This window comes from Girardinichthys multiradiatus, chromosome 19, assembly GCF_021462225.1.
Source record: "Girardinichthys multiradiatus isolate DD_20200921_A chromosome 19, DD_fGirMul_XY1, whole genome shotgun sequence".
Taxonomy (NCBI): domain Eukaryota; kingdom Metazoa; phylum Chordata; class Actinopteri; order Cyprinodontiformes; family Goodeidae; genus Girardinichthys; species Girardinichthys multiradiatus.
Window position 1 is genome coordinate 12189501 of NC_061811.1, and position 15094 is coordinate 12204594.

The window sequence follows — 15094 nt, forward strand, 5'->3', positions numbered from 1 at the left end:
AGGCCTGGCCAGCCAAGTGGGTAGATTCCGCGGAGCCAACAGCCGGAGAGGGCTTTGTCCTTGAGGCCCATTTTGATGCTGAAACAAGGCTCAAGCTCCATAACGGAACGCGTGAAACCTCCGTTCTGAGTCCCAGGACTGAGAGAAAGTGGGTGGAAAGCAAAAGAAAACACGCCTGGAACTTTTACACCACTTTCTCCACCCATCCTCCGTGCCAAGATTTAATGTTGTTTAAGAGTTACCGACAGTAACTACAGAATTTACATTAAAAGAAGTAACATTTTGAAGATATTTTCTATAGATATTTATTATTGTTATTTTGATATCAAGATGTGGTCTTTCTTTAGTTTAAGTTATCTTAGCGCTGTTCACAGTCAATGCCTGGTTTTATTCAAGGTGCTGCAAGTACATTTAGGTTTTTCTATGCTGCAAATTAGCCACATTATAAGGTTTCTGTAATGATATGCAAGAACCTTTTATAATCGACACTCCCCTTAATGAGATGACTGGGATGATCCTGTGGCAAACAGATCAAATTAAAAACAAAAGGTAAATATACACACGGAGATGGAACAGTTGATCAGCCAAAGATCAGAACTGGTCCAATATTTCTTGATCAGCTGAAATCAGTTATTTACAAGTCAGGTACTGAAAAATCAGATTTATTATTTTTTGTTTTTCTATTGTCATTAATTAAATCTAAGCTAAGTACTCCTACTATTTTCAGTCTATAAGCACATTTTGGTGCACCTTTTTAGGTGAATAACAATCGGCTACAGGTTCGATGCATAAATGAGGATAATCCTTTAATTCCTTAATTTTTTCATATCAGAATTGGCAGGTCAGACTTGAAGAAAATTGGTATCGGCCATGGAAAGCCTGATCAGTGCATTTCTACAAAGAGCTCATAGTCAGCAGTTAAACAGCTTTTGAAATCCTGCATCAGGATGAATCTGTTTTAGTCAAAGCACTTCAGAAATGCCTTGTATTTTAAAACGGGTAAATACTTAAAAGGTCAGTTTTTCTGTAAATGAAATGTTGGGTTTTACAGCCAAACAAGTTTAAAGTTAAGCTTGCAACAGATTTAATCATTGATCTTATTTCGGTTGAGAAACGTGATCAAGGCAGTAGTGAAACACAATCAGTGCTGCATTGTGAGACTAAGCCTGTTGGTGCTCAGGGAGCCCTGCAGTGGAAAGTTATTCTTAAATCTACTATCATGGGTAATCTTCTTAATCCAAATTACTAAAGGCCTGCTCTACGACACTGACTCCTATACTGACTGTCGACTACAGCTCTTGACTGGATTGTGCAGAATTTCAGGTCACTTCTCATCGGTCTCTTCGCATTATTGATGGCTCAATGCTGATACAGGCTTTAACTGGTGCCTATTCTCGGAACATCGGGCCTTTATTATCTATAACTGCTTTTCCACCTCAGAAGAAATCTCTGGCATTATTGAAACAGCTAAACCTTTAATTTAACGAGTAATAGTAAAACATCTAAACAATTGTTGGTACCCTTGTGTGCAAGGATTGTATTACCAGTTCATTCATAAACACGAACAGCAGGGTTTCTGGAATTCCCGTTTGTTTTTGCATAAAATAAAAGTAAAGTCTTTTTTTTTTTATGTTGAAATCTATTAAAATCACATCGCAGGTCAACCTAATGGGCCATTTTGGTTTGAGTTATTGGAAAAAGAACCCACTTATAAAATCACACTCATTTAAAAATAAATATTTCCCTGCTTTTTAAGCCAGACCTGTGGTGAATTATTATTTATAAAGATAATAAAGCCATCACAGATCACAAACAGCTTTAACAGATCTGTATTTAGTGTTGGTTAAACCATTTAGATTTACCAGATCTAGTGTTGTATACATAGAAATTATCTAAAATTTATGAAATACCTGTCACATGTGCTCAGTGTGAACCTGCTTTCATCGGTGAAGAGCACAGGGCGCCAGTGGCGAATTTACCAATCCTGGTGTTCTCTGGCAAATGCCACACGTCCTGCACGGTGTTGGGCTGTGAGCACAACCCCCATTTGTGGACGTTGGGCCCTCGTACCATCCTCATGGAGTCGGTTTCTAACCGTTTGTGCAGACACATGCACATTTGTAGCCTGCTGGAGGTCATTTTTCCGGTGCTCTGGCAGTGCTCCTCCTGTTCCTCCTTGCACAAAGGTGGAGGTAGCGGTCCTGCTGCTGGGTTGTTGCCCTCCTATGGCCTCCTCCACGTCTCCTGGTGTACTGGCCTGTCTCCTGGTAGCACCTCCAGGCTCTGGACACTACGCTGACAGACACAGCAAACCTTCTTGCCACAGCTCGCATTGATGTGCCATCCTGGATGAGCTGCACTACCTGAGCCACTTGTGTGGGTTGTAGAGTCCGTCTCATGCTACCACGAGTGTGAAAACATCACCAACATTCAAAAGAGACCAAAACATCAGCCAGAAAGCATAGGTACTGAGAAGTGGTCTGTGGTCCCCACCTGCAGAACCACTCCTTTTATTGAGGATGTCTTGATAATAACCAAAGATTTTCCCCTGTTGTCTATTCCTCTTTCTTTCTGCTCTTGATGGAGGAGGACGCTTTTTCTGTCTCCCACCCCCTCCCATATCTGCCCTGCCTCAGCTCTGTGTCTTGTCTTTGGAGCCTCTTCTTGCATATCTTCCAAATTCTGAGTTATGGATTTGGTCAGCTGGTCTCTCAATGCAATTGATCAAATTTTCTCGAGGAGAAGACAGGGTGAAGGAGAGCCCAACTTGTCCGGACGGGACGTTTTTCTCTGGATACACGATGGACTCCTGGCAGAAGTGGAGGATTGTGTGTTTGTCGATAATGTCAGTCGAGGATGTGGAAGATGTGTATATAATTGGATGTTTGATCAGGATTTCTGCTTTTTGGAGTCAGCGGTTACCTGGCATATCGAGAAATTCGGAGAATGTCAGCAGCTGTTCTGGCCATTGTAAGGCTGCCTGGTATGTATGATGGGATCTTCAGAGCGATCAGCACTCAGACTGAGATGTTACGTGAGCTGAATCACAGACTGGATGTGATCCTTAGGATCGCAGGCAGGTTGCGGTTCCTGGACTCAGGGGTGAAATGGGATAAATCTTGGAGAAAGTTGTTCGCTCGGATCTGGCGAAAGACCAGGAATTTGGCTGTTTGGATTCGCCTTTGAGAAGCACCAGCGAGACTCTCAAGGCTGACGGAAAATTAAGAGTCAGCCTAACCTAAATAATTAGTGTTTTTCTGAATCTGGCTCCCCTGCACGGCCTTGATGGCTGGCTATCTTCAACTTCTCCTGGAAGTTATGTAAACATGACGCTCTGCTCCCTCTGCACCCTCCCTTCCCTGAGGACATCTGTGGACCTGCTCAGAACTTTGTGGCCGGTTGATGAACATTCCAACGTATCATCAAGGACAATGGCCTCTGGGACAGTGCTTCATGGACTCACTTGCACGCACTCACTTGCACACACACACATGCTCAAGATAAACAACATATGCACCCCCTCATACCACCTTCACCGTTCCCGGCATGATGTTGTTTTGTCAACTTGTTGCTTCTTTGTGCTGAGGTTTTTTGCAATCTCAAACTGTATCCTGCTAAGGATAAAGTGTGAAATATGATTTCTTTTCCCTCTACTTACCTAATGTGGCCTCTTTTCTCATTTAGCAAGAGCAGCGCCTGTGAGTGGGCAGCAAAGCCTCGGTGACCCGTCCCCCCCTTTGTCTTGTGTCATGATGTCTGTTTGGATGGGTTGTACTGGAATTCTAATTTCCCCTCGGGGATCAATAAAGTATCTTTGAATTGAATTGAATTTTGAATTGATTTGCACAACAGGATGTGAAATTGATTGTCAATCAGTGTTGCTTCCTACGAGGACAGTTTGATTTCACAGAAGTTTGATTTACTTGGAGTTAAATTGTGTTGTTTAAGTGTTCCCTTTATTTTTTTGAGCAGTGTATATACACTCACTTCCTCTGATCTTAAGATGTTTCTAAGCAAATTGCTCCTGGACCGAAGGCTTTTTGTAGCCATCAAAACGGTTGTGTGTATGATTCTGCCTGCATATTTGACCAGTCTTCTTGGCAGGATTTATAGACTTTATTTAATTTGGTTGTCCTCCAGGCATATAACTGGGTTTTAACCATTGTCCATACGTTTTATATAGGGTTGAAGTCAATCTTAGATTTATCATTTCCTAAACCGGTTTTAATGCTTTTGTAATCATTGTTTTGTTGGAAACCCCAACTGTGTTTTATGTTTCGCTCATCCAACCCAAACGGCCACCTCTGACAAAAAGAAATTGGTCAGGATGTTTGGTGACCAATTTCGTGTCTTAAGCCACCAGACAGGAAGATGCTGGACCCCCCAGTGTCAACGTCCACAGGGAAGCAAGTTTTTATCATGGAATGAGTGGGTGCTGACTAAATGAAGAGCTTGTTCCAAAAGCAACACCTTCAAGTGCCGACAGACATTTGCAGCTGTCCGCATGGATGAGACACATATTGAACTATTTGGCATCAGTGACATGCAAGAGTCAAGTTGGAGCTTTCAAACCTAAGAACACTATACCACTGACAATCATGGTGGCGGTAGCATCATGCTAAGGGTCTGTTTTATTGCCTGTGATGCTGTTGAATTAAACAGGGTGCTGAGTACCTCTGAATTTTTACCATCACCTCAAATCAAACGGGTCAAACTTGGACCAAATTGGTATTTCCAACAAGACTTTCTTGAACAGACGTCTGAACTTAGTCTAAAGGAACAGCGCCATTTCTGATTGGAGCGGTCAAATAACAAGCAAGAATACCAGGACATTATTAATGGTTATAAAAACTTTGTGGTTTCGCTACAACTTGCTCTGCACCATTTAATTGGTGGTGGTGTATGTATATTTATATAAGGGTTTTTATGTTTGTAACCACTGGTTAAAAAGATTGGTTAAATAAACCATTAAAAGGACAAAACTGATATTAACGCCCATGATAATTGGAAACGTCTGCACGGCGCTTTAAGTGCATTGATCTTACCTTTCTATCTAAAATGGCTTTGGATTCTATGTAATTTTGGGATTTTCTGTTGTTGGTGGAGCTAAAATGTATATCGACAGATCCACCTTGCAGTATGAGTTGTAACAGCTGAGTAATAATTGTTTTCCCTTCCTCAGAATGGCGATGGATATCTACGACTCTCAGTACCTTCTCATCCTGGCTCCCTCCCTGGTCATTGCCCTCATGTTCCTCTTCTTTTGGCTCTTCATGAAGGAAACCTCTTATGATGAGGTGCTGGCTCGACAGAAGCGAGACCTCAAGTTGCCACCAACCAAGCCAGACTCTCGTAAGAAGAATGAAAAGAAGAAAAGCAAGAAGAAGGAAGCTGCTGGTGGGGGAAGTGGTGGAGGTGGAGGAGAATCAGAAGAAGACCTGCGGGATTTTGACATGTCCGATGGTCTAGGCTCTAATGTTGACGCAGAGGAAGAACCTGAACCAGTGGTTACCCCAGATCCATCTCCACCTGCTGCCAAAATTTCAGCGTCGCCAGAGGCCCCTTCTGGTTTAAGGGAGAGGAAAAAGAAGGAGAAAAAGGCTGCCAGAGCTGCAGCCGCTGCTGCAGCTGCTTCAGCAGCGTCAGCAGCCTCCCTCTTAGAGGAGTCAGAAATAAATGACTCAAAGCCAGTGAGCCACAAAACAGAGCCATCTCCTACTGCAAGCGTAAGCCCGCCGCCTTCACAAGTAGAAATGCAGGTTCAGGTCCAAGCTGTTCAGGCTCCTGTTCAATCTCGGACTCCTCCCCAAACCTCTGGGAAGAAGAAAGAGAGGAAGAAGCAGAAAGTGGAGTCAGGTCAGTAAACAAGTCAGGTCATGCAGGAGTGCTCAAGTCCAGTCCTCGAGAGCTGCTATCCTGCAACGTTTAGATGCATCCCAGCACATCGAATGAAACAGCTGAATTCCAGCCTCAGCCTGTCGTTCAGCTCTGCAGAGGCCTGGTAACGAGCCGCTTATTGGATTCAGGTATCTAAACGTTGCAGGCTAGTAGTTCTCGAGGGCTGAACTTGGGCAGCCCTGCTACAGAGATGGCATTCATAGCTTGCCAAGCTGTACTTTTTAAACAGCAGTGCAGAAAAGGGTGGCACTCCTTTAGTTCCTTCACTCTGAGAGACCGTACTTTTTCTGATCTAAAATATTTCCATTCCATGGATTCGTGGATTTGTCTTAAATGATTAAATAGTGTAAGTGGCCTCTTTCAGCCATCTGATAAGCAGTGCACAGCTATAGATGGGGAAGGGGAAGTGCTCTATTAAGCGAAAAAATCTCTGGTAACTCTGGAACTTTCACTGGAATTTCAATTAAAGGTGATATATAGCTCTAGGAATGGTATGTTAGAAAACTTGAAATCTGGGTGTACCTAGATGAGCATGTAAGGAAAAAAAAAAGTTAAATCTCAAAACAAGCTTCATAAAATCTATAATCTTCTCTGCTTGCTTCTCATTTCAAGCAGACGTCCAGCAGCTTGAGGTGAAAGCGGAGCAGGCTCCAGCTCCAAGCAAAAAGGAAGCTCCTTCTGCGGCTGAAAACAAAGTTCTGGATGGTGTCAACCCGAGCGCTGCCACTGGCAAAAAGAAAAACTCTGCCAAAAAGCAGAAGACGGAGCATGGTAAAAATGATAGAAAAATCTCAGAAACTGAGTCATATTTCAGTTTTATTAAAGCTTGTGGGTTAGGATGAGGTGTGTGTCTCTAATAAATCTTTTTCCCAAAAACTGCAGTGGAAGAAAGCCACATTTTGGCAGATGTGGCAGCTTCAGCCAACCACCAAGAAAGCCATAATGATGACGTACCGTCTAAAACAACTGGCAAGAAACAGAAGAGTGAGACCGATAAAGGTAAAAAGTTGATTTGTTTTTTATTTTTTGGGCAGCTGTGGCTAGCAAGTTTTTTTATTTCATTAATTTTGGTTACAAAAGTGAAGATCATGTTGATTTATTACACACAGTGATATATTTCAAGGATTTATTCCTGTTATTTAAGGTGAATATGGCTCATATATAATAAAAAACAGAATTCAATTTCTCAGAAAATTGAAACATTTTTAATTCAGAAATATTATGTTAATGCCATGTCATGAACTACACAAGCTGGGTATCCAACCATATTAGAACGTTGAATGGAAGGAAAAAGTCTAGTAGAAAAAGGTGCACAAGCTGGGACAACAGTTACATTGAGAAGGTTGTGAGGCAAAGACCCTACAAGAATTTAAAGGAGATCCACAAAGTCTGGACTGTGGTTAGAGTCAGTACTTCAAGAGCCACCACCCATAAACCTATCCAGGACAGGAGAGATGCAGCTGCCGCTTTCTTTGTGTTAATTCAATCCTAAACCAGAGATGTGAGAAGTCTGGGCTGAAGAGAAAAAGAACTGGACTGTTGCTTAGTGGTCCAGTCATCTTTTTAGATAAAAAGAAAGTTTTACATGGAAATCAAGGTCCTGGATTCTACAGGAAGAGTAGAAAAACATATTTCAAGTAGCTTGAGGATCCAGTGTGAGGTTTCCAGTCTTTGATTTTGGGAACCGTGTCATTTGCTGGTACTGGTCAAACTGTGTTTGGTCAAGTCCATAGTCAGTGGGTCCGCCTAGGAGAAAATGTTTGAGCACTTCATGCTTCCTTCTATAGACGAGCTTTATAAAGAAGCTGATTTCGTTTTCTAACAGAACACAACCAGCTATGTTTTGAGGTCATATACTGAACAGTACATGGATCTACTTCTGAGTGACTGAAATTTAATGGACTTCAGCCACAGAACAGACCTCGTGAATCTCTCTCAAATTCCTGTTTATGTACCTTTTTCCACCACACCTTTTTCTTCCACTCAACTTTCCATGAAAATAGAACTGACTTAGCACTCTGAGATTAGCCAGTTTCTGTTAGCTTATCTTTCTTGTAGAGGGTGTCAGTGACTGTGTGCTGACCAACTGTTAGGTCAGCAGTCATTCCTATAATAATGTACGCCACAACAACACCACAACATAACATTTTTGTATTAAAAATAGTCTTTTGCTGGTTAATGTAATAATCAAATCTAGAACACTGAAATTTAGGTACTTATTATTCATTCATTATACTTAAAATGTATCATTTTGTGTTTTGAAGTATTTACGAGTTTCCTTTAATGGATTTAATGACTGAAATGAATGATCTTTTTGATGTTTTGTAAGATTTTTGAGATGTACCTGTATAGAGTGCAATGCAGCATTAACAATCTAATTACCTGTCAGTGTGGATGGGTTTTGTAGAACAGTGAAACACATTTCAAAGGCCCTTTTATCTGCAGAACATGTGCAGACTGTTTATTATACAAATAAACTGCACCAGCACCATTTTGTGAATTACCAGGGAATGCAGAAGTGAAACTGAAGGAGCTGCTCTCTGGCCTGTCCAGCCTGCCTTTGTCAGAAGCAGAAGCTGTCAGTGTGTTAGCTCTCCTCCGAGAAAAGAGCCCCAGTGCCCTGGATGCCTGGCACAAAGTAAGACATTAATAGATCACAAACAACATGTCTCAATATTTGTATCCAGCAGGAAACCTTAAAATTCTTGTTGAACTTCCCCTGACGGCTTTTCACTTCTCTTTGTGACCCTCAGTCCACAGCAAGACCCGACCCGGCTGCCCAAGAACGAGATAAACTTCTCGTAACCCTGCAAGAGGAATCCTTCATTGCCAAAGATAAAGTGAAGCAGCTTAGCCAGGTCTAGAAATTAATTTGCTTTTCAATCAATCAATCAGCCTTATTACATATGGATTGTTTTATTGAGCTTCACTGGGTGATTTTTTTTGTTCTGCTTTAGGAGCTTCAGCTTGAGAAGCAGAAAACTGGCAGAGTGGAGGCCATGATGAGAGAGCAGCGAGCAGCCATGGAGAAAGAGCTGGGGGGCATGCAGGCCAAAGCTCAGGGCAGCTACCAGGAGCTGCAGATAAAGGTGAATACTAAAGTTATATGTTAAGCTACAAAATAAAATAGGGAACTGTAGTTCAGTGTAAGGAATTGCTTTGTGTGTATGTAGTTCCAGCAGATGAGGGAGCAGTTGGAAAGCCAGATCAATCGTCTGCAGCAGGAGAATGGGATCCTTAGGGATGCTGTCAGCTCAGCCACCACTCAGATGGACAGCAAGTCAGTGTTACACTACTGGGTCAAATCTTCATATTCATATTGTCTATTTGTATTAGTATAGTAGAATTTCTTCAAGATATTTCGAATATGATCATATTTCTGTGATAATTGTATTAAATTATTGGCTTAATGCCTTCCTGAAGTACTTCTTACAGTTACAATTTAGATCAGCTGTTCTCAAACTTACTCAAGTTCCATCTTTAGAGGTAAATAGAACGATGCATAGGGAGCCAAAAGCACCGTTTTCGCTATTCTTCACTTTATCACAGTTAGTTTGTATTTACCTTTCAAATAATAACACATTTCTTTAGAGTACCACTAAAGGCAGCCCAAGTACCACAGTCTTAAGAACTTTGGGTTAAGGTCATTGGATCTCTACCTATGCTACCACTGGTGGTACTTGTGCTGCCCTTGTTGGTACTCTAAAGAAATATTAGTATTAATTGTTTGCAAGATAAATATAAGCAAATCAAGTATGATGCAGAGCGAAGTTCAGGGTTCCTACACAGTCTGGATAAGGGTGGAGTTTGATTTCAGTATTTTCCTGGTCTAGCTAGGTTTGAAAAAATAAAAATAAAATTCCTCTCTTGTGTCCTAACTTTTCTTTCTTTCCTTCTTTGTGTCCTCTTTTCATTTCTTTATTCTTTTGGCCGTGCTTCTTCTTGTCTTTCTGTCCTTCCTTCCTTGTATACTTCCTCTCCTTTCAGTTTGTTTTGCCCAGGTTTCATATTTCAAACCTGCCTACTGCCATAAATTCATTGTGAACTTTAAAAACATTTTTTTAAAATAGATGTGAAGGAATGAGAACTCTTAAAAGTTAAATCATGGAAAATGTGGATTTTTCACGTTAAATGTGTAGGAACCCTGTAATGAGCTGGAACGATGACTTGTTCAGGCATGTTACTCATTGCTTTATCAGAAACGTCTCATAAGAAACCTTCAGTGGAGCAAATGTCTAGAACACCCAGTACAAACTGAGCGAAACATTGAACCAGCAACAGGTGCTGCTTGTTTCTCAACTTGATCCAGAAAGGACATTAATTAAAATGTAAGTGTGTTCCAGTTTCAGATTTTAAAACTGGTGGGACTTCGACCAGGTTAGCCATTCATTTTAGGAAGACAAGCCTAAGAATAGAACCTTTCTCTTCATTTTGTGCGTTTAAACAACATCCCAACTTGTTCATTAAAAGAGCCTATTAAGTTCTGTTCATGTTGGAGATGAAGGTTGTTTAGAAGACCAAATGAACTGCTTGGTACTGCAGCTATCACCAACTTCTATATGCATGTCAGCCATGTTGGATTTTGAGTTGGGTTTGGTTTAAAACGTCTTACTGGGAATTCCAACTTCAAACCCACATAATTTAGTGCCTGAATGACAATGTACGGCTCTGTAGTGCCAACATAAAAGAAAGCTTTTTCTTTTGTTTTGTTTCAATGACATAAAACAATTAGAAAGGTTAAAGTCCTGTTGTACTACTGTGGTACGTTTTCGAACCATAGGTGTAGATTATTAATTCTGCCAATAACAAGATTAAACATTTACCGAAGTATAACCTTGTTTTGGTTTGTATTTTTAAGGTAATCTTGTTTAATACCTTACTAAAAATTTACTTTGCTGCATTTTTTGTTTACCTGCTTGTTGCAGAGCACTTCTGAGTTTCCTTTGTGTTTTTAAATGTCCTATCTAGCTACACCGTTCTTATTTGCACAATGTCATATATCTTGCGTAGGTTGCTGTTGATTCGCTTCTTCGGTAGTTTCCCAAAATATTGCTCCACTATGAGTCATTTTCATATCACATTCTTGACAGGAATTCGGCAGAGCTGAACAAGCTGCGCTCCGAGTATGCCGGCCTGATGAAAGAACTGGCAGACAACAACAGCAAGCTGCAGCAGGAGGAGCGCCAAAGGAAGTCACTGGAGGTCAGCTACAAGCAGAACGTGTCCCAGCTGGAGGTACGCTAAGCCAGATGTGTTTATTTACCATGTGCTTCAGTGTCACCCAGCAGAGAAAAAAAATGAACCGAGTTGTATGCAGCAGAGCTTCAGATCTCCTCAGAGGGTGTGGCAGCAGTAGTGGGGAAAGGGTGGGTGTGGGGGCTGTTGTAAAGTCCAAGGGTGAGTTGTGGGAAACAAAACCTGAGATGGGTGGGTTTGCTTGGCGAGGAAGCTGGAATGTTTGAAGCTTTGTGCTCTGTATAAACATGACTTTTCCTGTCAAATACTCAAATCAGCCCTTCCTGTTGGCTTGATGCAGACAAGTCTTTGCAATGAATGCAGAGGTGTACCAAGCTTTGGGCTTCGCACTCTTAAACCTCAGTAAAACAGTCTTAAGCTGTTTATATACCTTGATTCAGGTATCGGCCAGAATAGCAATATCGGTGCATCTCTAGATTATACAGCAAACAACTTCAGAGAATTTACAAAACAAGAACTGACTATTTTTAATTCAATGCAGATTTTCTATATTCTACTCACATTTAAAATTGTGCATACACCCCAATCAATATTTTGATAAATATCCCTTTTGTTTATTGTTGCCATGCACAAGATTCCTGCATATTTCTCCATGGATGTTTGACCAGTCACCTTGGCAGAAATAATAGGACTTAAATAGATTGTTTTCTGACATAAATCTGGTTCCTAAACGTTGGGCACACATTTCAGGACCTTAATGTTCGCTTTCTTTGGAGAGCCTGACTGTGTTCGTTTCTCCCAAATTGTCACCTCCGATGGAACTAAATGGTTCAAAATGTTTATGAAAAACTCTGTAACCACAGATGCTCAAGCCTATCATTAACTGAAAGATGCCAGAAACATTTCCACAGTTAAAGAAACCTCTGTTCCAAAATTAAAAGCTTTAGGCCTGGCTAACATTTGCAGACTTGTGGATAAGAGTCCGAAGTGGACTAGGATTAAGCTTTTTGGCCCCGATGGCAAGACGTAGTGTCAGAATCAGGCTGTTTCAGAGAAGCTGGTGGTGTTTGCATCATGCTGAGGGTCCTGTTTGCTGCCAGTGGCACCAGCGCATCCCACAAAATTGGAGTAAAAGTAACAGCTTGGATGGTTGAAACTTGACCCAGTTTGATGTTCCACTTTTGGAATTGATAAAGCTCACTAACTGTGAGATTCTGGAAAGGTCACAACCTCAGATCTATTGAAATATAATGGACAGTGTTTTAATTTTGGGTGCATGAAGGAAACTAACCGGTTTAAAGGATTTTTGATAAGAGAAGGAGTCACATAGCCTGAAATGTAGCAGAATCCTGTCTGTGGTTTGTCTTTGCTTGGTAAAGGAGATTCTTCCAGACATTAATGGGAATAAATGTTTTTATTTGAAGCTGCATGCATAATTTTGAAACTTTGCAAATGAAAAATGCATATTTGCATATTTATTTTGTATATATTTAAAGCACAAGTCATGCTGATGAGTGTATGTGTACCCCTGACAGCTACTGTAATCCACACTTAATTAATAGTCGTGCATGCTGAGTTCTGCCATATTTAGAAACAAATGTATATTTTTCTACTAGTGCTCCTGGTGTTATCATGTTGCCTGATTGCTCTTCATCCCCAGGCCCAATTACAGGAGGCAAAGCGGCGCTGGGAAGAGTTGCAAAACTTCCTCCACAGTGTCAATGTTGAAAGAGAGAAACTTCAGGCCTCTAAGCAAGGTCCCGAAAAACCCGCCACGCAGGAAACATTAATATTGTCTCAGTCCTATCAAGTTGAAATAACTTGGTGTCTTCATCTTTTAAAAGAGCTCCAAAGCCAACTTCTAGCAGTCGAAACAGAGGTGAACAACAAAAACAAGGAAATCCAGACTCTACGCACCAGTCTGACTGAAGCCAGGGTCTCCAATGACCAGCTGGATCAGAGAGTGATGGAGATGTCCCAGTGCACCATCATGCCGAATGAAACTCTGCAGGCCCAGGTTCAGGTAAGTTACCCCAGTACCTGAACCAACTCAGTATATATATAAAAATAAAGCAAACATCCAAAATTGAAATCATTATTAAAATTTGTTTTACCAGGAACTAATGAATGAGAACAAAGCTCTTCAGGTTCAGATTGAGACACACAAGGTCCAGAATGAGAGCCTGCAGGTTCAAATCTCTTCACAGGTGTGGGTCAGCTTTACCTATCTTTTTATATCTCTTTAAAACCAACATAAGATTCAAATCAACATATCTGACTGCAAGTAGGCTAATTAGATTTCTCTGTTCAACATTTAGGCCACCCATGTGTCCCACATGGAGGAGCTACAGAAGCTGTAAGCAAGTCTTTTTATCCTTAAATTGTAGCAAATGTGTTACTATTAGAGTTCATTACAGTGATCTTGTTTTTACACACGTCTCTGCTTCTCTACCTAGACTGGCTGAAAAGGAGCTGCAGCGGAAGAGTCTGGAGGATTCTCTAAATGCTGAGAGGAGCAGCGGGGCGAGCAGAGAAACTAACATGCAGGTATGTTTTTAAAGAGACCTCATCTTCAGTTTCCTGTACTAGCATGTCAGCGGTAGGTCTGTAGGCAATTAATAAAAATGTTCTCTACCATGTTGGAAAGTTATCGAGCTGACATTCGCATACAGCGCCTCACAAGCACATTCATACCTTTTGAGGTTTTTTACATTACTGCAACCACAAACTTCATTGTAGTTTGTTGGAATATTATGCGATGGGTCGACTAAAAATATGCCGCAATTGTGAACAGAGAAGGAAAAGGTTACATGTTCATCAACGTGTTTTTCAAATCAAAATTTGGAAAGTGTGGCGGGAATTAGTATGCACACCCCTGTTATCTGATACCCCTGTCCAACCAGGTGCCTTCAGAAACCAGCTGTGCTTCTTCTCATCTCTGTACGAATGCAGCGGTTCTGTGAAATCCTCAGAAGTTTGTTAGAGACCATACCAGACAGCTGTTGGGAAGTCCACAGATAGGTTGAGTTTTAAAACAACATCCCAAGCTGTTAACATCTCACAGTTTGGTCCAACCCACTAAGACATATTGGTGTATGTATAACTGTATTTATAGACCAACAGATCCACATCTTGGTTTGGAGAACTATTAGTCATGGACTAATGGACGTGTGGAACAATATGCTCTGGTCAGATGAGACTAAAATGAAATGTTTTTGATCCACATGCAAATAAGGATGTGAAAATGAAACGTAGAACTGCATATTATCCTGAACTCACCATCCCCATAATGATGCGTGGTGGGGGCAGCATCATACTATGGGGACGCTTTACTTCAACAGGGAACCTGTTCAGAGTTGACCAAAACAGGACAATCCTGGGAAAATAAACCTGTTGGAAATATAAAATAGACTTGAGACTGAGGTGGAGGCTCAGCGTCCAGCAGGACAGCGAGTCTAAAGCTACAGCTGAGCTACAATTAAAATGGTTTAGATCAAAGCATCTTGAATGGCCCAGTAAAAGTCCAGACCTAAATCTAATTGATAATCTATGGCAGAAATAGAAAACTGCGTTCAGAAATTCTCTCTATCGAGTCTGGGTGAGCATTGAGATATTTTGACAACAAATTACAGCTGTAATTCCGTTAAAGATGATTGTAGAAGGTTATGGTTTTAAAGGGACAAAATTAGAAAAAGCTGAAGGAATGAGTGTTTCAGAAATGTGCTGTAGATCCACAGAGCTATTTTGAAAAGGTATAATGTTACTTGTCTTTTAGGCTTTGCACAATGAGAACATCTCATTAAAGACGGAGATTCAGAATCTCCAGGCACAGATTGCTGATCAGGTCAGCTTTGTGTTGTTTTTTAACACATTTAAAAGCCCCATATATTATTGGTTTTCCTTATTTGACACACCCAGACTTATTGGCTTTGACTTTCTTCCTTTCAGAGAGCTTCCCAGCTGGCCTTGGACCAGATCCAGAAGAGGTGGGTGTGGGAAA

The 15094-nt window shown here is 41.1% G+C and overlaps 1 protein-coding gene across 5 annotated transcripts in view; it reads left to right on the forward strand.

Moving 5' to 3' along the window:
* Positions 1-15094, forward strand: part of ktn1 (kinectin 1) — a 30745-nt gene that overhangs the window by 1901 nt on the left and 13750 nt on the right. For 4 of the 5 annotated variants that reach the window (XM_047345143.1, XM_047345146.1, XM_047345147.1 and 1 more), the window contains exons 2-16: positions 5183-5856; positions 6511-6669; positions 6781-6897; positions 8406-8536; positions 8652-8756; positions 8856-8987; positions 9072-9178; positions 10989-11133; positions 12755-12851; positions 12939-13117; positions 13212-13301; positions 13413-13450; positions 13551-13641; positions 14870-14938; positions 15043-15080. In XM_047345143.1, the coding sequence (XP_047201099.1) occupies positions 5184-5856; positions 6511-6669; positions 6781-6897; positions 8406-8536; positions 8652-8756; positions 8856-8987; positions 9072-9178; positions 10989-11133; positions 12755-12851; positions 12939-13117; positions 13212-13301; positions 13413-13450; positions 13551-13641; positions 14870-14938; positions 15043-15080 (2171 nt within the window). In that variant the 5' untranslated portion in view covers position 5183. The remainder of the gene's footprint in view (positions 1-5182; positions 5857-6510; positions 6670-6780; positions 6898-8405; positions 8537-8651; positions 8757-8855; positions 8988-9071; positions 9179-10988; positions 11134-12754; positions 12852-12938; positions 13118-13211; positions 13302-13412; positions 13451-13550; positions 13642-14869; positions 14939-15042; positions 15081-15094) is intronic. The other variant, XM_047345145.1, reaches the window with a different exon arrangement.